The sequence below is a fragment of the Lycorma delicatula genome, chromosome 2 (genome assembly GCF_047948215.1).
Source record: "Lycorma delicatula isolate Av1 chromosome 2, ASM4794821v1, whole genome shotgun sequence".
Taxonomy (NCBI): Eukaryota; Metazoa; Arthropoda; class Insecta; order Hemiptera; family Fulgoridae; genus Lycorma; species Lycorma delicatula.
In genome coordinates, this window is record NC_134456.1 from 127591970 (window position 1) to 127615895 (window position 23926).

Consider the following 23926-nt stretch of genomic DNA (forward strand, 5'->3'; position numbering starts at 1 on the left):
CAAAACCCAGGGAATATCCTAATTAAGGCTATATTAGTTTAAGAAATTATGGTATATAAAGACAAATTCAACAGTTGCATATAGAGGTATATCCCTTACAAAAAAAACTTAGTGCACGTCCAGTGATGTTCCATGCATCATCTAATTTAGTTTGTTGAAACTAGTTTCATCAAATCTAGTCATTGCATATAGTAGTAGTTGTTAGGTGTTTGTAGGAACTATGAACTACACTACTTTGTGTAAACAGGTAGAACTACTTCATGTGTAACAGGTGTACACAACATCTACTGAAGTGTAATTATTTATACATGATATGGTTGAATGAAATGTATGAAAAATGAAATTTTTTATAGTAATAAAATGTATTTTTGTATTGATTATATTGTACACGTGTCGTCAGATTTAATGTTTTATTCTTGCATCATTGATTACGTACGTTTTTACTTCATAAAATATTTGCGAAAACTTTTCTATTTTTCATTAATTCAAGCTTTTTTTAAAATATGAAAAATAAATGTTTGTATTAAAATGTATAAAATAGCCTTTTTTAAATTATTATTTAATTAAAATATTAATAAAAATTAATTCTCTGCAGTTGAATGAATTTATGTTACGATCGATCACATTGCTTTTTCTGGTTAATATCCAGCAATTGCTATAGTGAAATAAAATACGCCACAAGACAAAAAAAACTTAGCTTTTCTCTATGTTAAAATTTGAAATTTTTATTTAAATCTGAACCAAAACTAAGAATTTTATTTAAAAAAATAAATAAAAATTTGTGTTTAATTTTATTATAAAAATATTCATTTCCGTTGTCTGTTCTATTTTTTGTGTTGACTATTTACTCATATGCTTTCCCATTTTATTTACCGTTATTATAATGTAGATTCAATTACTGAGTTTGAAATCCATTTTACGAGGGTAAGTCAAATACAAATTGGACTTATGTATTTAACATGTTTATTAGCGTGACATGTTACTCATAAGTTATTACATATTATATTAGTTCACTATATACTCATTAATCTAATATAGATATTTTATTTAATGTTTATATTTATTTTTAGAAACATATTTACTGCTTTTCTATGTAGTCTCCCTGAAGTTCTACAAGTTCTACGGAGCTTGTGGGTGGGTCCCTTCTTTCCTAAAATGTTTGAGGGCTTCTTACTAGCCATTTGCGCAAAAACTCTCTTTAAATGTGTTCATTATTTTCCTCCCAGTGCCTCCTTGCAGGGGACCTGGACTGTACAGGGATGGTCTAAGGTTTCCCAATAAATTTCATTTCCTTTAGGCAGATTTCACTTTGTTCAAGAGCTAGGAGTAGTGTGCAGCATTCCCAGTGCAATATTTATGTAGAAAATCTCTGAGAAATATTTTATTCTAATCTCAAAAGACTTGTTTTTCTAATTGATGACAGCATTTTCACCTTTACAGCAAGGCTATCCACACTACTACCTGCCTAAATATGGAGTGAGACCCATGTATGGAGTGAACCCTTGTCTCTTCATTTGACAAAATTCAATGCAAAAAATTATTTCTTTTCAAAATTGAACAGCCTTTGTCAGATTTCCTTTTGGGCCTGTTTCTGTTTCTGGGTCAAAAGTCTTTGAATCCACTTCCCACAAGACTGCACAACCCATAGTAATTTGGTTTGTGATAGAATGAGCAGTTTCAAAGCTATCAATCATGAGGTAATGAGTTGATAGAATGTTAAAATATCAATATTTGTGTAGTGTTAACAAATTGTAAAACACGAGTGCTGTCTAAGAAAGTAATTAACATATTGGTATAAAACAACAAAAAGCTATTTAAAAATTTTTTTTGTATACAATTTTAAAACACTCCTACTTTTCTACATAGTAAGCAAATAAATTGACATGTTATGTCTGTGAATGAATTTTTATATATCTTCTTAAAAAATTACTGCTGCCTGGTTTTTCATCACTCTTAGACCTTTCTGAGCCCCTCACAGTCATCAAAACATTTAGTTGCCAGTCAGTTTTCATGGGAGTTTCAACGGGTTTGTAGTTTTTTGCCAACATTAATTAATAACTGTTCTCTCTTTGCAACTGGCAGGATTCTTATAGTGGCATATATTTTAAATACTTTTAAAAAATCAGCAAGACCGATCACAGTCCTTGACAGTGTGAAAATTGTAAAAACAATTGTGGGGAAATACTGAAAAATTGAAATATATATACATACATATTTGTTATTTATAACATATATATTTATTTTTTGTATATATATATATATATATATATATATATATATATACATATTGAAAAATTGTGAGGAAGTGTGTCATAAGAATACTAGAATTTGTTTTATGATTGCAGTAAGTAAATTATTGAATACTTTTTTCTTACTATAATGAGGAAAAAATAATAAAAAATGAATAAATACATTTTTTTGGGGTGCTAGTCAATAAGTTCATTATCATAAAAAAAATTTACTCTTAAAATATTGTTATATAACTTTATTGTAATTTTGGATGTTAACTTGAATAAGTTTTGCGAAATAATTAAATATTCAACTCAATATTTCAATAATTAATTTTTTTTTATTGGTGTAATTACTAAACCGAAATAATACAATGGTTTTTTTCTAATTTCTATGTACAGTTTGATAAGAAAATGATTTTACCAACAATTAAAATTAAGAATAGTACAAGACTTATTCTTGCAAATTAAAAATTTTTTTTTTCATTCAATTTACAGCTTCTAAGTCTTTATTGTTATATTTTAGATCCTGTTACTGGTAAAAACATTTTAGACGAAGAAACTGATAGTAGTGGTGAGAATAACAATGTTACTCCACCACAGTCAAATGATTCAAGCGCACGAGAAACGCCACAGCCAGTAAGTAATTAATAAATTTATTTTTTCTTTTATTTTATAAATTACAAATTATTACGTTAAATTCCGATTACAAGATTATATTGCTGTTTAGTTATAACATTTTAATGATTTTCTTTGTTGCTGTGGACACTAAAAAAATTCATGCAGTTAATTTTTTTTTTGTAAATAACAAAAATGGCGGTGTTAAAATGACATAAAGATGATAATTTGATGAAAGAGTGCTAATCAGAGGATTAAGTGTTATAAGGGATTTAAAAAAAAAAAAATTTATTTTCCAGTTGTGCTTTGTTAAACAGTTAATTAATTAATCAAGTAAAATTGCATTATAGTTTAATTTTTATTGTTCAAGTATTTACATTCCACAGCAATCTGTGTTGTTAAATTAACTTTGCAATAATATAAACATTTGATGTATGCAGGATGATTTAATCAAATAAGAATTATTTAAAATTATTTCAATAAATAAACCTGTAGAGGATATTTAAAAAGAATTCCTTTCTGAAAAGGATTGGAACAGTTATAAAGCACAAATAAAATTATAACATAGAAGTACATTTTTTTTTGTGTTGTGATTGCTGTTTACCATAACCAGTTCTTATATAAATTTATATACCATGAGATGTGCTGAAAAAATAGTATTTTTTACTACTGGCATGCAAAACTGTTAAGTTGAAAGATACTTGTTTCCAGTTGTAGACTAAAAATAAGAATTGTTTAGTGGAAAAGGTAAAGCTGTTTAAGATAAGATATTGTAGCTCAGAAGTGCATGATATCTTCCAAAAAAATTCCTTTCAGCACACTGGAAGGTAGAAGTAGATTTCACCAGTGCTAAGTAGATGATAAAAAAAATTTCCACCTTAAAGTTAAAAAAAACTTCAAATTTACTCAATATGACACAACGGTTGCATGTAAATAAAGTTTCACATGTTTAGCATGTGACAAATCACATCTTAGAATTCCAGCAGCATTTTGGTCATCCCTTGCTGTAACGGTTGGTCATATCAAAAATTGTTTCAGACAAATGTTTTTTTAGGTAACGTCCACTTTAAACAGATAAGATAGTCTGCATATTAAGGGAGGTATGATTTTTTTTTGGTCTTTGAAACCCCATTTTTAACACCCCCCTGGGCCATTGGTTGATATCAAAATTTTTTAAAAAAACCCCTATTTCCACCCCCATGGTCTGATTTTTTCCATTAATGAACTCGACTGAGATGGGTCTTTATATTTTGTGTATCAATTTGAAAGTGATTGGTGCAAAGTTACGGCAGTCATGTCCACAAGAAAGTGAAATATATATATATATAAATGCTTATATAAACTATTAAACTGATGGTGGTTTTGGTGTCTGGGTGATGTGAAACGCAAAGATATGTCAAAATTTTTTCCGGAAGTCCAATCATGGTACTTATTATATATTGATATTATATTATATTGATTAATTTTATATAGTTACAGTCTGGTAAGTTAAGTTCTAATCTGGTTTTGGTTTTTTAATGTAAATTATGGCCATGGTTACTACTGTTTTACATATTGATGTAATGACTAATTATTATGATTTAAGAGGAAACAAAATCCGACTGGTGCATATTATTAATACGTAATATTATGTATTAATAATTAAATTATAGATATAAAATATATACATTTCCCTACATTTATTTTTCTGTAACATGAGATAATATTTTAATGCATTAGAGCCTTTAATTGCTTAATATTTATCCTTGTAACTTGCCAGTTTAATAAATTGGAAAATGTAATATAATTTTAAAATATTAAGTAATATTGAAGTCCTAAATGTGAATTAAAATTCATTAGTGTTTAATGCTGTAAATTATTTCCTCTATGAACAATTACATGTATATGTTCAGTTAAGTAGATAATTTGGCTTTTGTGATTTTAGTTAAGTACAGCAATGCACAAACTATACTGAATGGTACAGTTCAGATATGTATGTACTGATTGTTAATGAGACCTTATGTTTGTTATTGTTTATGTTAAACTAGGAGCTAGTAAATTCATTTGATCATCAATTTTACACCATTGTTAATTAATACATCATCCAAAATCTAAAACAATGTTTATAATTTTAATCATTTTTATGACTGAACAAACCTGAAAAAATGGAAAAAAGAAAGAATGATTATAAAAAATTTTTAAATTGTAGCTATATTGTAGATTCAAGTAATGATATGTATTAGCTGAAGAGGTTATCTATAGAATCTATATATGCATGTAAGTAGATAAAAAGATAAGGTATACAAGATATTGTTAATAACATGAATTGAGAAACAACTAGTTTTAGTTTTAGTTTAGTGCACAAGCTCAAAAGTGATAAATAATAGATATATCTAATAACAGATTATTGTAATAGATTGTAGTAACTTGTATTAAAGTTAGATGATACTTTTGTCTAATACAAAACATTTCAATTGTTTTGATATGAGTTGTGAATTTAAAAAAAATGATGTGAAGATAGAATTCAGTTTTATTGCTGCCAACAGTGTTGTCTTAACCCTCATGTAACTCCCTCTCCCATTAAGTTTTATTTCTCACATTTGCATTCATTTTTATATGTCTGTGCGTGTGTTTCAGTTATATACTCCATTTTTCTTTATCAGAGCTGGTAAGTTATTTTGGAGTAGTTTTAGGAAGCTATTAGGTGATTTAAGAACTCCTAAGGATGCAATTCTTGCAGAACAGAGTTACATACCTATCTGTATATAAAGTAACATCATAATTTCTGTTACTACTATTATTAATGTATATATTTTTATTATTGCAGGAATGTTTTAACTATTTTTGGCCATATTATGACGTAAGAACAAACTATAATTTACAATCAGTATTTTTATTTTTTGTTATAACTTTTTATAAAACATCTTATAGAAATTTATTGTTGAAATGAGGCTATTTTTGGAATACTGATAAATTCATCTAATCTGTATAAGTTTTATTAATATTATTAACAATTTTTTAATATATAATTTCTTTTAGAGTTAATTAATATCCAGAATATAATGTTAATTATTATACTAGTACAATGTATTGTCTGCTTTAAGTTACAAAAATTTAGGTTAATAAAATATAAGAAAATAAGATTATTTATTATTAAAAATATGTTGAAAGTAGAATGCAACTGTAGAATCAGGAATATGTTAAACAGAAATACAATTCATTTATTGTTGTGCATACAGTAATTTACTGTAGAATTTTGCCAAGTTGAATTTACAACATGCTATGTTTATTCATGATATCTTTGGAATTAAAATATAAAAATAAAAATTTTTAATAGAGTTAATATAATACAAAAAAATCTTTTGTATTTATGTGATTTGCAAGAAGTCACAATATTTCTCTTTTTTTAAGAGTTTCATGTATTTGTTTTCAGGATTTACAGATAAAGATTGTATTATATAAATATATCTGTATTATAGATCTTCTTTTAAGTTAATTAAAATGTATGCATTAATTTTTTTTTAAAGCCTATCATTGAGTGGTTCTTATTCTTAAATTTGATAAGGAATAATTAAAATAACATAAAAAATTGTTAATTTAAAGAACATAATTTTTTTTCTATTCCATTACCTGTTGCATAAAAATAGAAGAAGTCACAATATTTCTCTTTTTTTAAGAGTTTCATGTATTTGTTTTCAGGATTTACAGATAAAGATTGTATTATATAAATATATCTGTATTATAGATCTTCTTTTAAGTTAATTAAAATGTATGCATTAATTTTTTTTTAAAGCCTATCATTGAGTGGTTCTTATTCTTAAATTTGATAAGGAATAATTAAAATAACATAAAAAATTGTTAATTTAAAGAACATAATTTTTTTTCTATTCCATTACCTGTTGCATAAAAATAGAAGAATATTATAACAGTGATTATAAGTAGTGTGATTCCAACCTACTGTGAAGGAACATGGTATGTTGTAAATTCCGAAAGGATTAGTATAATAAAGTATTTTAGATTGCATTTGGTAGCTTTCTATAGTAAGTTACTACATATACAATAGCAATAAATGAATTGTACTCATGTTCAGCACATGCCTGGTTCTGCTGTTGCATTCTGCATTCAACACTCTTTTGACAAAAAAAAGTTAATATTTTCTTGCATTTTTTTATCTAAGTTTTTGTGTTGGGTTTAAGAACTTTTTTAGAATATTAAAAAAGGAAAATTGTTTGTTATTTTTGTGAACAGTAGATCAATATTTTCAAAGTAGTACTAGAACATTTTTTAGTTAAAAATAAACTATACTCAAGACATAGTTATATATGATTTACATTCTACATTTTATTATGTTTGCTGCCATAAGAAGTGCTATTATTTTAGAATATTTTATTCAGACTGAAAAATTATATCAGATTACTAAGCAAACTTTCTTATAGAGGATATAAAATATGAATTACAGTTTTATAGCTTCATTATAATGATGCTAGAAATCGGAAATGCTAAATCGCTTTTTAGCATGTTTGTGAGATTTATACTGAGTGACTGTTAGTCTACTTTTATTCATGATTTCTGATAGAGTACTATCAGCCATTCATCTCATAATAATATTCAGCATGTAGTTTAAATTTAAACTATGATCATAGAAAAAAAACTTTTATCACTTTAAATTTAGTGATTTATATATTTTATTGGTGCATCTTAAAGTTGAAATAGTATTAATTGAGTTAGAAATTACATTAGGACATTTTAATTATTATTATTGTGAAATTGTAAAGAACTTTTTTTTAATCCTTCCAATAGGTTAAAAGAGATTAGATTTATTATCGATCAAAACCATAATGCTGAACTACTAAAGGATGCCAGCAACAAATGATATTTGTTTAAATTTCAAAGATAGCATGAATATGAAATTTTGAATTTATATATTTAAAATAAATAAACCCTAAAAATATGGCAAGATTTTATAATATTTATATGAGATCTGTAAATAAAGTAATGAGAATGGTTCAGAAAAACGTTTTACTTGCAATCCAATTATACATGACTCTAACCTTCGAAATAGTTCCTTTGGGAAGCCACGAAATGCTTCAAATGGTTTTCCTACTCTTCATAGCAGTGTTGCAACTCAAAAACAGTAATATCCTTCAGATGTTTGGTTACATTTTTTAAAATGTTTTCTATTGTTCCAAAATTGTGTCCTTTTAGGTGTTTTTATAAAGTCTGAAACGAAAAATGTCGCAGGGACTCAAGTCAAGTGAATGAGGTGGTTGAGGAACTACAGGAATGTTTTTCTTTGCCACAAATTCATTAATTGAGAGTGCAGTGTGACAAGGTGCTTTGTCATGACACAGCATCCAGTTGTTTGATGGCTGGTCTCATGCAGGTAATTCTTTTCCGCAGTTTTTCATTTTCAAGAATTTCTCGGTAAACATATTAATTTATAGTATGTCCTGTAGGCAAAACTTCCTTATGAACAATACCATTACTATCGAAGAAACAAATTAGCACGGTTTTGATTTTTGATTTGCTCATTTTTTTTTTTTGGGATGTGGTGAGTTTGAAGTGTGCCACTCCTTGCCCTGGCATTTTGTTTCTGGGTTGTTCTCAAATATCCAAGATTCACATAATAACATTTCATAATAACATTTTTTTTTTTAGAATCAGGGTCATTTTCAGTTCACCCTAGATCACGTCACACTTCCACCCTGTTGTTTTTCTTTTCAATAGTGAGGTTTTTTGGGACCAATTTTGCGCAAACCTTTTTTCATGTCCACGTTGTTTGTCAAAATTTGATGGACTGTGGTACGGTTCAAATTGTTCTGCAATCATTGACAGTTAATCGCTGGCCATACCACATCAAGTCTCTGATTTGCTCAACATTGTCGTCACTTTTTGACGTTAACGATCTTCCAGAGCGTGGATCATTTGCAACTGATTCTTGGCCATCTGAAAATGCTTTAAACTACTCAAAAACTTGGGCTCGTGACAAAGCATCATCTCCATACGCCTTTTTCAATTTTGAAAAAGTTTTCAGTAGCATTTTCACAGTTTAACACTAAATTTGATTGCACATAATTATGTTGCTCATAATTAATAACACTCGATTTTGTAATGCACAACAAAAACTTGTTTCATGAAAGGTTTGTTTACGTCTTACATGGCAACAGTAGACTAAAAATATTAACGCTTAATATAAATCAGCTGTTCATTTATCCATATGTTTACCAGTAACTTTACAGTGTTGTCACTTTGGCTGCCAAAAAAAAAAATCATTACTTTATTTACAGACCTTGTAAATCATTAGAATGAATCTCTTTGCAAATAAAGGTAAGTGAAAACTTAACCTTTTTTAAATGTTATCAAATACATTTGTTAATGTTGAATGCAAAGAAAACATTAGACTGTGATTAATGTAATTTCATTATAATTAGAAAATTTTGTAATGCAGCTTTGTTCATTTATCGTAATTGCTACAGTTATGTAATTTCAAACTCTACATCAGTTACCTCGCTCCTTGATTTGCTGGCAAAAATGATTTTATAATTAAATTTGAATTTAGTAGATTTTTACCTTCGTGGCTGTATTCTTATTTTTCCACAAGAAAATAGAATATAACATTTATAGAAAATTTCCTCTGTGAAAAGTAAAGAGCATTCTGTTCCTTGCCGAGAGAGGGAACAAAACATACCTTTACATTATATGCTTGTCATCATCATAATTTTCAGTTTCCTTTAATCCAAGCTTCCTCAGGTTGGGCCTTCTACAAAATTTCTCAACCTGCCTAAGTCCATGAACCATCTCTCTTCCATTACTCTCATCACATCCATTCTCTTGTGCGCTTTCTCCATCACCATATTTATCCATTTCATTCTTGATCTTTCCTTTTGTCTTCTATCAATTTCTTCTTCATGAATCATCCTGTTGGTAATGTTTTTTCTCATTATCCTTGCTCAAACCATCTCGGCTTTGATCTTCCATTTAACTCGACAAAGCTTCCCAATTTTAGTTCCTCTCTAATCATACTGCTCCTTAATACATGCTATCCCTGCTTGTCTTCTGTAGCATATGCTTCTCTTGAATTTCATTTCTGCTGCCTGTACTCGACCCTCCATCTGTCTGCTTCATAAAAAAAATTGTCACAAAGTAGAATTTATTCATTTTTTTTTTTGTCTTCAGTCATTTGACTGGTTTGATGCAGCTCTCCAAGATTCCCTATCTAGTGCTAGTCGTTTCATTTCAGTATACCCTCTACATCCTACATCCCCAACAATTTGTTTTCTGTACTCCAAACGTGGCCTGCCTACACAGTTTTTCCCTTCTACCTGTCCTTCCAATATTAAAGCGACTATTCCAGGATGCCTTAGTATATGGGCTATAAGTCTGTCTCTTCTTTTAACTATATTTTTCCAAATGCTTCTTTCTTCATCTATTTGCCGCAATATCTCTTCATTTGTCACTTTATCCACCCATCTGATTTTTAACATTCTCCTATAGCACCACATTTCAAAAGCTTCTAATCTTTTCTTCTCAGATACTCCGATTGTCCAAGTTTCACTTCCATATAAAGCGACACTCCAAACATACACTTTCAAAAATCTTTTCCTGACATTTAAATTAATTTTTGATGTAAACAAATTATATTTCTTACTGAAGGCTCGTTTAGCTTGTGCTATTCAGCATTTTATATCGCTCCTGCTTCGTCCATCTTTAGTAATTTTACTTCCCAAATAACAAAATTCTTCTACCTCCATAATCTTTTCTCCTCCTATTTTCACATTCAGTGGTCCATCTTTGTTATTTCTACTACATTTCATTACTTTTGTTTTGTTCTTGTTTATTTTCATGCGATAGTTCTTGCGTAGGACTTCATCTATGCCGTTCATTATTTCTTCTAAATCCTTTTTACTCTCGGCTAGAATTACTATATAATCAGCAAATCGTAGCATCTTTATCTTTTCACCTTGTACTGTTACTCCGAATCTAAATTGTTCTTTAACATCATTAACTGCTAGTTCCATGTAAAGATTAAAAAGTAACGGAGATAGGGAACATCCTTGTCGGACTCCCTTTCTTATTAGGGCTTCTTTCTTATGTTCTTCAATTGTTATTGTTGCTGTTTGGTTCCTGTACATGTTAGCAATTGTTCTTCTATCTCTCTGTATTTGAACCCTAATTTTTTAAAATGCTGAACATTTTATTCCAGTCTACGTTATCGAAAGCCTTTTCTAGGTCTATAAACGCCAAGTATGTTGGTTTGTTTTTCTTTAATCTTCCTTCTACTATTAATCTGAGGCCTAAAATTGCTTCCCTTGTCCCTATACTTTTCCTGAAACCAAATTGGTCTTCTCCTAAAACTTCTTCCACTCTCCTCTCAATTCTTCTGTCTAAAATTCTAGTTAAGATTTTTGATGCATGACTAGTTAAACTAATTGTTCTATATTCTTCACATTTATCTGCCCCTGCTTTCTTTGGTATCATAACTATAACACTTTTTTTGAAGTCTGACGGAAATTCCCCTTTTTCATAAATATTACACACCAGTTTGTATAATCTATCAATCGCTTCCTCACCTGCACTGCGCAGTAATTCTACAGGTATTCCGTCTATTCCAGGAGCCTTTCTGCCATTTAAATCTTTTAATGTTCTCTGAGATTCAGATCTCAGTATTGTTTCTCCCATTTCATCCTCCTCAACTTCCTCTTCTTCCTCTATATACCATTTTCTAATTGATTTCCTCCGTATAACTCTTCAATATATTCCACCCATCTATCGACTTTACCTTTCGTATTATATATTGGTGTACCATCTTTGTTTAACACATTATTAGATTTTAATTTATGTACCCCAAAATTTTCCTTAACTTTCCTGTATGCTCCGTCTATTTTACCAATGTTCATTTCTCTTTCCACTTCTGAACACTTTTCTTTAATCCACTCTTCTTTCGCCAGTTTGCACTTCCTGTTTATAGCATTTCTTAATTGCCGATAGTTCCTTTTACTTTCTTCATCATTAGCATTCTTATATTTTCTACGTTCATCCATCAGCTGCAATATATCGTCTGAAACCCAAGGTTTTCTACCAGTTCTCTTTATTCCGCCTAAGTTTGCTTCTGCTGATTTAAGAATTTCCTTTTTAACATTCTCCCATTCTTCTTCTACATTTTCTACCTTATCTTTTTTACTCAGACCTCTTGCGATGTCCTCCTCAAAAATCTTCTTTACCTCCTCTTTCTCAAGCTTCCCTAAATTCCACCGATTCATCTGACAACTTTTCTTCTGGTTTTTAAACCCCAATCTACATACATTTCATTATCACCAAATTATGGTCGCTATCAATGTCTGCTCCAGGGTAAGTTTTGCAGTCAACGAGTTGATTTCTAAATCTTTGCTTAACCATGATATAATCTATCTGATACCTTGCAGTATCGCCTGGCTTTTTCGAAGTGTATATTCTTCTATTATGATTTTTAAATTGGGTTTTGGCAATTACTAAATTATACTTCGTGCAAAACTCTATAAGTCGGTCCCCTCTTTCATTCCTTTTGCCCAGCCCGTATTCACCCACTATATTTCCTTCCTTGCCTTTTCCAATGCTTGCATTCCAATCTCCAACTATTATTAAATTTTCATCTCCTTTTACGTGTTTAATTGCTTCATCAATCTCTTCGTATACACACTCTACCTCATCATCATCATGGGCGCTTGTAGGCATATAGACGTTAACAATCGTTGTCGGTTTAGGTTTTGATTTTATCCTTATTACAATGATTCTATCGCTATGCGTTTTGAAATACTCCACTTTCCTCTCTATCTTCTTGTTCATCACGAAACCTACTCCTGCCTGCCCATTATTTGACGCTGAGTTAATTGCTCTAAAATCACCTGACCAAAAGTCACCTTCCTCTTCCCACCGAACCTCACTAATTCCTACTATATCCACATTCACCCTATCCATTTCCCTTTTTAAATTTTCTAGCCTACCAACCTTTTTTAAGCTTCTAACATTCCACGCTCCGACTCGTAGAATGTTATTTTTTAATTTTCTGGTGACCCCTTCCTTAGTAGTCCCCACCCGGAGATCCGAACAGGGGACTATTTTACCTCCGGAATATTTTACCAAGGAAGGCGCCTCCATTATTGCTATGTGAAAATGCAGAGAGCCACATTTTCTTGGAAAAAAAGCAGCTGTAGTTTTCCATTGCTTTCAGCTGCGCAGTACTCGGAGGACTGAGTGTTGTTGATACGGCTGTTCATTATGACTCAAGTCATTGTGACTCACGCCCCTAACAACTACTGAAAGAGCTGCTGCCCTCTTTCAGGAATCATTCCTTAGTCTGGCTCTCAACAGATACCTCTCCGATATGGTTACACCTTCGGTCCAGCTACTCTGTATCCCTGAGCACTCAAGCCCCCTCACCAACGGCAAGGCAATTTATTCATAGCTCTCTTAATTGCAAAGATACCTCCTTGTACAGACCAGACTTCTTACACTATAATAAATAGAATTTACTTCCCCTCTCAACTCTTGTACCTATTTTTTTAAACATTCTCCCATTTAAAAAAAAAACTGTTCCTAGATTCGTAGTTATGTCCATTGAGTTTCCCTTTTTTCTGTCTTGCACAATTACTTTACTCTTCTCAACAGTAAACTTCATTTATTGCCCTCTACATCCCTTTCAGACACCCCCATATAACCTAGTCATCTACAAATATGTTACTACTTCATTCTTTTAACTTTCTTGAAGAGTCCATCCATAGTTATTAAAAGCAAAAGTGAGATATCACACTTCCTTGTCTCAAACAAATCTGACCACCCCAGCCTTGTCTTGTCCTGTCACAGCTCTGCCCCCCCCACACACACACACACACACACACACACACAACTTAAATAATTTATTTCTCTAGCACCTGCCATACAACTTCTCTATCCACGCTATCATGTACTGTTACTATGTCCAGAAAAGCCATTAAATTCTTATTATGATCCTGCTTCACATTTATTTGTGTTGGTGCAAACATTGTATCTGTAGTGCATTTACAATATCTAAATCCCATCTGTTCCTCTCACAACCCTCTCTCAGTTCTTTAATGTGGTTTTCCAATACCTTTTCAAACAGCTTTGCCATGTGTGGGTGTAATCCCACTGTAGTTACTACATAACATCTGGACTTCTTTTTTAAATACGAGGATTATTATGCTGTTGTGGAATCTCCTTCATTTTGCATATACTTCTCAGCAAGTCAGTACAGCCATTGTAAACCACAAACTTCCAGCTCTATAGCCTTCACCATCTGGGCTTACCTCATCAGTTCATGGTGCTTTGCCTCTTTTTAGTTTTTTTAAAGCATCCTCTATTTCCTTAATCGTTATGAAACATCCCTCTTTTGTCCCCAGTTCCCTCACTCCTTTCCTGTCCTTCTCCTTCGTTCATTCTCCCCGTCGATTTGGGTTAAGAAGTACACTAAAATATTTTTTCCGTCTACATAATATTTCTTCCTCCTTTGCTAACACATGTCCTAGGTTATTCCTAATAAATTTTGCATCGTTTCTCTCTTTTCTTTTGGTTTTAATCACACCAAACAGCATTTTCTTGTAAGTCCCTTTCCAGCTCTTCTATGAACTCTACAACATTTTCTCTTCTCTCTGCTTACAACTTTCTTACAATCCCTTTTTGCTTCTCTACATTTATTTCTGTTTTTATTCTTATGGCTTTCTCACAATGTCTTCCGTGCTTTTCTTTTCTCAATTGCTGTCCTTACATCGTCAAATCACATTTTTTTCTTTGCTTTTCTTTTCCCGCTGGTTTTATCACATATCCGTTCTGTTGTACCCATCATGGTCTTCTTGAAGCAACCTCACTCTTCCACCACCTTTTTTATTTATTCTTAAAGTAAACATTCCTTTGTCCCTCCTTCAAGATTTTCCCATCCTGTTTTCTTTCAACTTACACACTTGAACTTCTCTTTCCCTTATAACCTTCACACTGGGAATTTTACCAAATTAAGCGCTTAGCTATTACCAAACTGTGGTCTCTACCAATCACTATTTCTTCACTCACCACCTTACATCTATCAGTTCTCACACACACACATACCTCCCACTCGCATGTAGTCAATTCCCAATTTTGTTCTTTTCTCTCCTCATTCTTACCTTGTAACCTTCTTTCTATTCTTATTAAATCACGAGTTATCCACTATGAAGTTATTTCATTCATAAAATTGCATCATTATTTCACTCCCAAATTTCTTCCTTCATATCCATGTAGCCTCAATACCTCCTCTATTCTGTTTATTTCTTTTACCACCTGTGCGTTCATGTTTCTTATTATTGGCATCTCCTCTATGGAGTTTTCCATTTTCTGTAAGAACTATCCTATATTTTTTGCAACACATTCCACCTATGGTACACACTTGTATGATATCCCTGGTCTTACCTCCAAGCCTTTATCTTATGATTCTATCAACTATTGCCTCCACCCTCTCCCTGCACTCCTTTATATCCTTATCCACAATAAAGCCAACTCAATTTTTTTCATTTTGCCCAACCACTACAATACAGATCCTTTCACAAGATTCTTTCTACCTTTCCCCTTCCATGTTGTTTCACTTAAACTCAAAAAACCTCATTCGTTTTTCTTTCATATAATCTATCAACTACTCTGTGCATCCAGTAAGAGAGCATTATATTTGCTTCCTAACCACATATATTATTTTCCCTCCTTTCTTTATATCCAGTTGCTCACTTTCAAACTTTTGCTGGTACATACAAAATTGTGTGTCACATGTGGGGAACTCCCTAGCCATTTCCTATCTATTTTACAAACTTTCATTTTAGACGCATATATGATGAGGTCGCTTCACTCAAGGCATTATTTTAAACTTACTGCCAGGTCCTTTTACTCACTTCTCCTGATTTAAATATCCTTGTCATTGCACTTGAGGGAGATTATGGCTTATTATTTACTGGCAGCTAACACTCACCATGTCACAAGATCCTTTTTGATTTTGTAGTATTTTTAGGTGCACTGCCCCCCCCCCTTGAAAGTACCCCACCACAGGTCCTGTTGCTCCCTGTCCATGACTGCTTATTCAGGACACACCTTATTTGCAACTACTCTCACCCTGATGGCTGTTCCCCCATCTGCAACCTGGTGAATGCGCCTTGTTGCCACACCTAGGCTCCCAGTCTTTAAGGCAGGGATCATAGCCTAGTAATTAAAATATATCAGCTTGTCAGTCTTCAAATGTAATTTTTTTTTAAATCATGAAACATGATCAAACTTTATCAAATGTCCGTTATCAGTCACTTAAGTAAAGCTAAAATTACAGCTAAATTTCATTCATGGATACCACAATGATTTGAAAACATGATTCTGTGTAAAACTTAATAGAAGTACATAATGAAGAAAATTATTTTGTTTAATTTATATATTTGGAAAATTAAGGGAATCCATTAGTAATAAAAAGTCTGCTACATAAAAAAACAAGAAAAAAGTCTTAGCACAAATGGTTAAGAAGATACAATAGGGTTGAGATATAAGCATGTTGACCCTTAAAAGACAATTTAGTTACAGAATTTTAAAACTATGGTATCTGCTACTAAATGAAAGGGTATTTAAAGGAATTTAATTTGCTTTTATGGTTAATAACTTTCTAGAATATGTATTTTACTATAAGTATGCCTATAATACTCTCCCTACCACCTATTCCAACAACTCTTTATTGCTTTTTTTTAATGGAAATGCACCCCTATTTGCTTATTCCATACTAGTATAGCTATATTTGTTTATTGCTAGATCTGTGAAGTATGTGTATTTTCTTTCTTTTTTTTAAAATAAGATATTAAAAAGTGAAATTCAGCATGGGTCAGGGTATGGTTACTAAGAAGAATTAATATATTTATGCTTGAGCTAGTGTTTTTCTTTATAGAATTTCTTTCTAAAGTTGATAATATTCCCTTGTCATATATGGAAAGGCAGTGAGTGGTTTTTTAATGTAAATAATAAATTTAATTTGTTATTGACATTTGAATGACTCAAATTTAAACTAAAAAAGTCATATATAACAAAACGCCATTTATAACATTAACAGAATGTGAGCTAATCTTATTAAAATTTTGTTATTCATTGGTATAACTTTGGAAAAACATGGAACGATATTTTCAAAAATACGTGACAAATTGTGTGCCAATATCAAAAAAGATTTCTGAATATTAAGGCAGTGGAACTGGATTTTGATAAAACTCAAATTTGTTGATAGCAAAATGCATTTAGCAGTTTGTACTCTGCCCTAAATTAAAAGTCGCATGCAATATTAGATTTCCATTACACAGAATCGTATAATGATTGTTTGATTCAATTAATTTTATAATCTGAATTGCTTTTATCTATCCTCCTCCACCCACGTTGATACATGTAAGAAAACTTATTTTTCCTTTTTCTTTTTAGTTGTACAAAACTTGTGTTCTCATTAAGTTCTCTTTTCATTTAATTATTGTAAATTATAAAACATGTTGTCTTTAGCTTAGTGATCAATAAGTCTGCTAGATTACATTGCTATAAATTAAAAGAAATGATTCACAGTTAGAAAAGCAAGCTTTAACTTTATTTTTAGATTTTGCTTTGTGTTTATATTTCCAATCAAGTATTTAATAGGTTGAATTTTTATATAATGAGTATTTATTTTAGTACCGATAATCAACTTTTGACTAACAGAGAACCACATCTGATGTTTATATCTATGTATATTATTTAAATTACTGTTATTTGGATTATTGAATCGTAAGTTCATTAATCCAAGTGGCAGCTACGAGGCTAAATAAAAGTAATGCTGTCAAAGATTTCCTTTGACTACCTCATATTGATATATGGAATTATTTTTATAATTCTAGGTAATGTTGATGCAGTGTATTTGTTAAATTGTATTGTGTGTTTTTTTTTTAAGATTCACACATTGTAGACAAACTATAAAAAAAAGCTTAATCGATTATCTTTATTTTCCAGGGTTGTTCGAGTCATGAAAATGAAATTCATCCTCCATCTGAGGAAGAACAAGTACGTGCTGAGTTTGCAGCAAAGGTAGCAGCTGTTGCAACAGATAGTAATAAACAAACTGGCAGCCAGCCATCAATACCGGAAGCTGTAAATGGACCGGATGTGGCTGAAGCAGAGACAAACCAATCAGTTCCTAATAGTGAATCAGTGAAAATTAGTATACTTTCATCAAGTCATGGAGAAGAATTTCCTTCTATACCTCAAACAAGTGATTTAGTGAAAGAAAGTACTGGTCACAATCCAGGACTGTCCATTCATAGTCATGGACAGCCTTTCCAAACTCCAGTTGTTAGTGCGTTAAATGAAATACCACAAAACTGGCCTATGAATCACACGAGAGAACCAGGGCCAATAAACCATGCTAAAGATACTTTCTCGGCTTTCAAGAATAATACTACTCCACCCACTGTATCATCACCGGTGAAAAACAATGCTAGAAAGCATCCACGAGTTAATAGTGAAAGTGAAAAAAATATACAGCTGGAAAAATTATCCCAGCAATCCCAAGCTCAACTACAACCACAACAGACCTCGCAACCTAATACAATTGCTGCTACCAACATCTCTGTGATTCCACCAGTAGATCATGTCCCTACAACTCCTGTGAATGTTCCTGGTCCTGGTCCTGGTCCTGGTCCTGTACAGAAGAAGGATAAAAATGCTTCTATTAAGTCTGTACCTAGTAATGCAATTAAAGATGATTCAAACCAGCCTGTTACCAGTCATCATCCATCTCCTAAAGAGAGAAGAGAAAACAAGAGGTCAGGTAAAGACATATCAGTACAAGCACAGCAGCAACAGCAACAGCAACAGCCAGTTCATGTAAATGAACAGCTTGAGCCAGCTATTACTCACAAACCATCGTTCTCTGAAAGCATTAGTTTAAAATCGATTAACCAATCGTGTACATCAGTTTCAATCCCGGCAATGCAAACTACTGTGTCAGTACCCACACCTGTATCTACACCTACATCAGCACCTGTTTGTGAAGAAAAATCTGCTGCTAATTTACCTCAGTCTCAACAAACAAATGGAGAAACACCAGTTGAACCTTCTGATGGTGAGTTAACATTTTCATTTAAGTTTGTAAATTAATATTATATTTTTGTTATATTTGAATTCAAAGGGAAAGAGTTTCCTGAATTTTAGAACAACTGCAGAAAAGTATTCTTTTTCTTCAGTTAAAAATATTTTTTTTGTGCTAGTATAATACTACCACGAGATAATAAGAATAAGAAGACAGATGATCATTAACCTTGAGATTGGATGCAAGTGTCTACAAGAAAGACATTTGGAAATAACTGTTTAAAAATCAGCAACAAATATTGTAAAGTATATGCAATCAAACATCAAGGAATATTATTAATTTAAAAAATAATTATATAAAATATAATATAAAATTTATGAAGATCCACTTACAAAAAAAGTTAATATATCTCAGAAGTGTTTAGAATAATAAAAGCCAGTAATTTAAAATATTAAAATTAAGCTTTTAAAATTTAATTTTAAAAGCCTCTAATTATTCATTTTTTTGTATCGCTATTAAATGGGTGTGTGTAAACAGAACTGACACATTATTATTGTATTTCTAATTTTTAAAAGCATTTCTTACTAACAAAATGTAATGCATACTTCACATAAAATAATTTACTTTCTAATTGAAAAAGTAAACCTGTCAATTTTAATGACAGTCATTTTTCACAAGTAATACATTATTTTGAATGATTCAGTTGATAAAACTGTTTTGTATTTTTAATACAGATTAGCAAATCATTATCTTAAAGCAACATTAGTTTGAACCTAACCTATCCTATTTCTTTCCCTATTTGATGGAATTATTTTAAGTCTGAGATTGGGATTGCTGGAATAATTTTAATTCTTTGTTCATTTCCTGCCTATGCAGTGAATTTGTTTTCTTCAGTCCCCTCAAAAGAAATACAATAAAGTTTGCCAATAATAATGAATTTTTTATTAAAAAAAAAGCAGTAAAGTTTCAAAAGTAAATTGTTTTGGAAATTTTAAACTGAAACAATTTTTTTTTTTATGCACAAATTCATAATGTTCTGCTTTCAACCACGAGTAATTATCAACATTGGCATCCTTCAAAGTTGACTCAAAATGTTCTATCACATTTAATCAGGAAAAATTTCTTTATCATTGTGTTTGTGCTCTGTCTTCACTTTCTGTTGTCAGCTGTGATAATATTTTTATTCTCTTGAGGTAGGTTTTCTGATCATTTTTTAAAATCGTGGTTATTACTGCTGATTAGCAAATGTGTGTATACTGCAGAAGTGATGAAAATTTGTATTCTTGGCTGTAGTTATTTATCTAAGTTCATCACTGTTCATATTAATGTAATAAAAATACTCCATATCCTTAGTAAATAGTACCATTGTGAATGCATGTAATTGAGAAAGCTTATTTCTAAAATAATCTCCAGTTAACTATAAATCCATTTATAATGTATAAATTACACATCAATCAGATGCAAATAATCACATAATTTTACTTTTGGGGTGGCTTTTACAGTACTCAGTATATAAATGAATATTTTCAATATTTACATGTGAATTATGAAACTTTTATATCTTTTATTTTTTTTTTTTTACATTTAATTTATGGACTGAATAGTGTGACGGGGAATGCTCCAAAAATATTAAAAGTAGTTGTTATAAGTTAGGTGGTTATTTAAACCATTTTGTAATTCAACACTTTGATGTAGTATCTTTAATAAAACTATTTCTATATTATCATTCATCTGTAATTCTTGATCCTCAAACTAAATCAGTAAATCCCTAATTAAAATTTTTACAAACCAGTTATTTTGGAGCAGGAGTATATGGAAAATTTTCAGAAAACTTATACTTCACTAAATCAGAATATTTGTCACCTCTACAGAAGACATGTTCAACAAGAAAAACACATTCCTCTACCGAAAGAACCATTGTTTTTCTTGCAACTATTGATTCCAATAAACGAAACGAATCATGTTCAATTGCAACTCAAAAATTGACATCCTGATTTATTACTGAGCAACAACCAACGAACCTGCAGGGAGCTGCCAACCTAACGCCAAAAGAACAGAATGCACCACATAATTCTTAAGCATACTGCACAGTGTCTTTCCAAACACATACAGTATAAGACCATGTTTTTAATAATCTGTAGTGTAGAACTTGGTTAATATTAATCTATCTTTCTTGCAGTTGTATGCGTTTTAAGTAACAAACTAAAGTAATTGGTCTATTTCTACTTTTTTCTGTAAATGAACAAAAAATAGTTACTTTCTTGATTTTGCTAGTGAATGCAAATTAATGAATTTGATAGGTGAATTTTTCAATTTTTAGGTGTTTGTAGTTATTTACAATTCCAGTCGTGAACATTTTTTCAACATCCATCTTGAAATATGTTGTAAAATTTTACTCAACTGATTTGCAAATTGTTAAATTTTTCAAACTTTTTCCAAGTAAAAAATAAATGAGGTTTAATACTTTTTAGAGAAAAGTTGGTTTTTATGTAAAAAGTAGTTTTCTTACATCTGTGGTGAAAATATATGAAAATAGTTGACATTTGTACTATATAGTAAAAGTAATTTAAAATAAGAAAAAATAATTTGGTTTGATGTTTGCCATAGTAATACTTGTCTTGTTTTATTTTGTTTTTAAAGTGGTACAAATGAACATTAAACATCGTCACTAGTAAATTAAATTTAATTAATAAATGAGTTATTAATGTAGTTAACGAAGACAGTTATGATTTTTGTCAAATTAAAACTTTCTTCAAAAATTTAAATAGTAGAAAAAGAAGCATTAAGTGTGTATAGTTAAAACATGAAATATGTTTTTTATTTAATTGTGAATGATGGCATCATTTAATTGAATGTTCCATTCAATTACAACTTTCAAGATTTTTCTTAAGTCTTTGATGCCATCAAAGACAATAATACTTAACACAAAAATCCTTTTATGACTTTATTTACTTCTGCTTAGTCTATTTTTTATATTATGAATATCATTAACCTCTCTTGTATGGTACACATTACATTTAGCATAATTTAATATCCACCTGCCTTCTGTTTAAGTAATTAATCTAAAGTTAGTTTGTTTAAACACTTGAAAAAAGTTTCATAAGTCATTTGTTAAATACGAGGCATGTTTTTTAGTATCGTCTTAAAATAACAAAAAAAAAAATAAATACACTATCTATATAATTTTATTTTTACATGAAACCCTCTATTTTAATCTACTTTTCTACATGATTGCCACTAATATTAAGGCACTAGTACCGTGCAACCAGCTTTGGAACACAGCACAGTCATCATAGAAGTCTGCCACCTGACTTAATAACCACTGCAACCACCGTGACACCACCATCATCGATAATTTATGCATTCAGTCACAATTTCATAAAGTGTCTGTTCTCTCACCTTTTCGGCTACTTTCGGCACCAAATCTTCAATAATGACAGAAGGTCGTCCATTCCATTTCTTATCATGAACATTCTGGCGGCCACCTTTAAAAGCTCTCGCCCATTTTTGTACCATTCCATTGCTTATACTGTTTTCTCCATACCCTTCCCTGATCTGACGATGAATTTCAGCCGCTTTCATGCCTTTAGCACTAAGAAAACAAATCACGTCACAGTCAACAGGATTCTCGATCAGTGGATAAATACTCAAAAGCAAACATAAATACAGACGAATATTTCCGCAATGGCGTCTGTGGCTTGCCAACAGCTGTGGGTAAAAAATGCCGTGTTTGTAAATTGCACTGAAATACTTGGAGATGAGTAAATACAAAAAATAGTCGATTGCAAATGCTGGTTAAACTGGAACAGTTACGTTTTGAGCCATATGGTGACAGGTGATCTAAATTATATTTTACCAATGTGATAACTGTAAAAAATGGCAAATTCAACGTGGCAAAAATCTTTTATAGTTCAAAACAATACTACTAATTTTTTTCTTAGTTAAATTTGTAGCATATGTGAGCACATTCAATTAGGCTTGCTGTTTAAAAATGTTTAAATTCTCACTAGAAATGTCTTAACTAAATGTTACTTTATAAACATTTTCCTGTTTGCTGGATCTAGCCACTAATGTTTGTTGATGTTGCCAAAAGTTAAATTTTATTTTTGTAATTAATGGAAACATTGAAATGATTGCATTTTAACGTGAGACAGTTAATTGCTGACAGTTCTTCAGATCATCTCTCAGTATTGAGAGGTGGACTAGATGCTTGCCATCAATATTGTTTAGCTTCCTAAGATTTGGTTTAAAGGCGACACAGTGATAATTAATGGTAAGGTAACATATAGCAGTTTATCAAGTTAATTTTCATACCTTGTAGACAAAACAATGTTGCAAACCACATAAAAGTGGTTCAACAAGAAAAAACAGGATTCATAATCAAGGTTAAATTTGCCCAAAATAAGCAAGCCTATTTTACTGTTAGAATGAAGATAGTAGTTGTGTGATTTTCAAGCCAGTTATGATTTTCTAAATATTAATTGAACACCACTAATAATCTAAATTGTAATTTTGATGCAAAATATTATAATTCTATTCCAAAAGCTGAGATGTATTGATAAGTGCTTATTTCAGTGGATTTTATGATCAGAAAATTGTGTGAAATATGTATTTCGACAGGGTTTAATTTTTAAGGGCTGAGCTGTTTTTTTTTTGTTTTTCTTTTTATTTATCTTAATTGGGATGCATGTCTGTTATTTGATGTTACTATCTTTAAAACTGACTTACCAAATTGTCTATTAATTAAGCAGTTTTAAGGGATATTAAATTTAAACTTTTTATTCTATTTTTATCATTAAGCAGAATGGTATATATAAACTTTTAATTTCCTTAAATTAAATGTTATGTTTGTGTAAAAAAAGTTTGATGTCAAAGTTCGAAAGAGTTGTGTAACCATCACTCTATATATGGAGTTATGCAATGTTTGAGTTAATTTTCAATCTGAATTTTCATTAAAGGTTAAAGTATTACATCACTGTAAGTTAGATCTATCTATCAGTTAATGTACATTGTACATATAAGC

General features: G+C 30.7%; 1 protein-coding gene across 9 annotated transcripts in view; it reads left to right on the plus strand.

Moving 5' to 3' along the window:
• Window positions 1-23926, plus strand: part of LOC142319213 (eukaryotic translation initiation factor 4 gamma 3-like) — a 230884-nt gene that overhangs the window by 132040 nt on the left and 74918 nt on the right. For 8 of the 9 annotated variants that reach the window (XM_075356233.1, XM_075356235.1, XM_075356237.1 and 5 more), the window contains 3 exons: window positions 2755-2867; window positions 5653-5685; window positions 17826-18936. In XM_075356233.1, the coding sequence (XP_075212348.1) occupies window positions 2755-2867; window positions 5653-5685; window positions 17826-18936 (1257 nt within the window). The remainder of the gene's footprint in view (window positions 1-2754; window positions 2868-5652; window positions 5686-17825; window positions 18937-23926) is intronic. The other variant, XM_075356238.1, reaches the window with a different exon arrangement.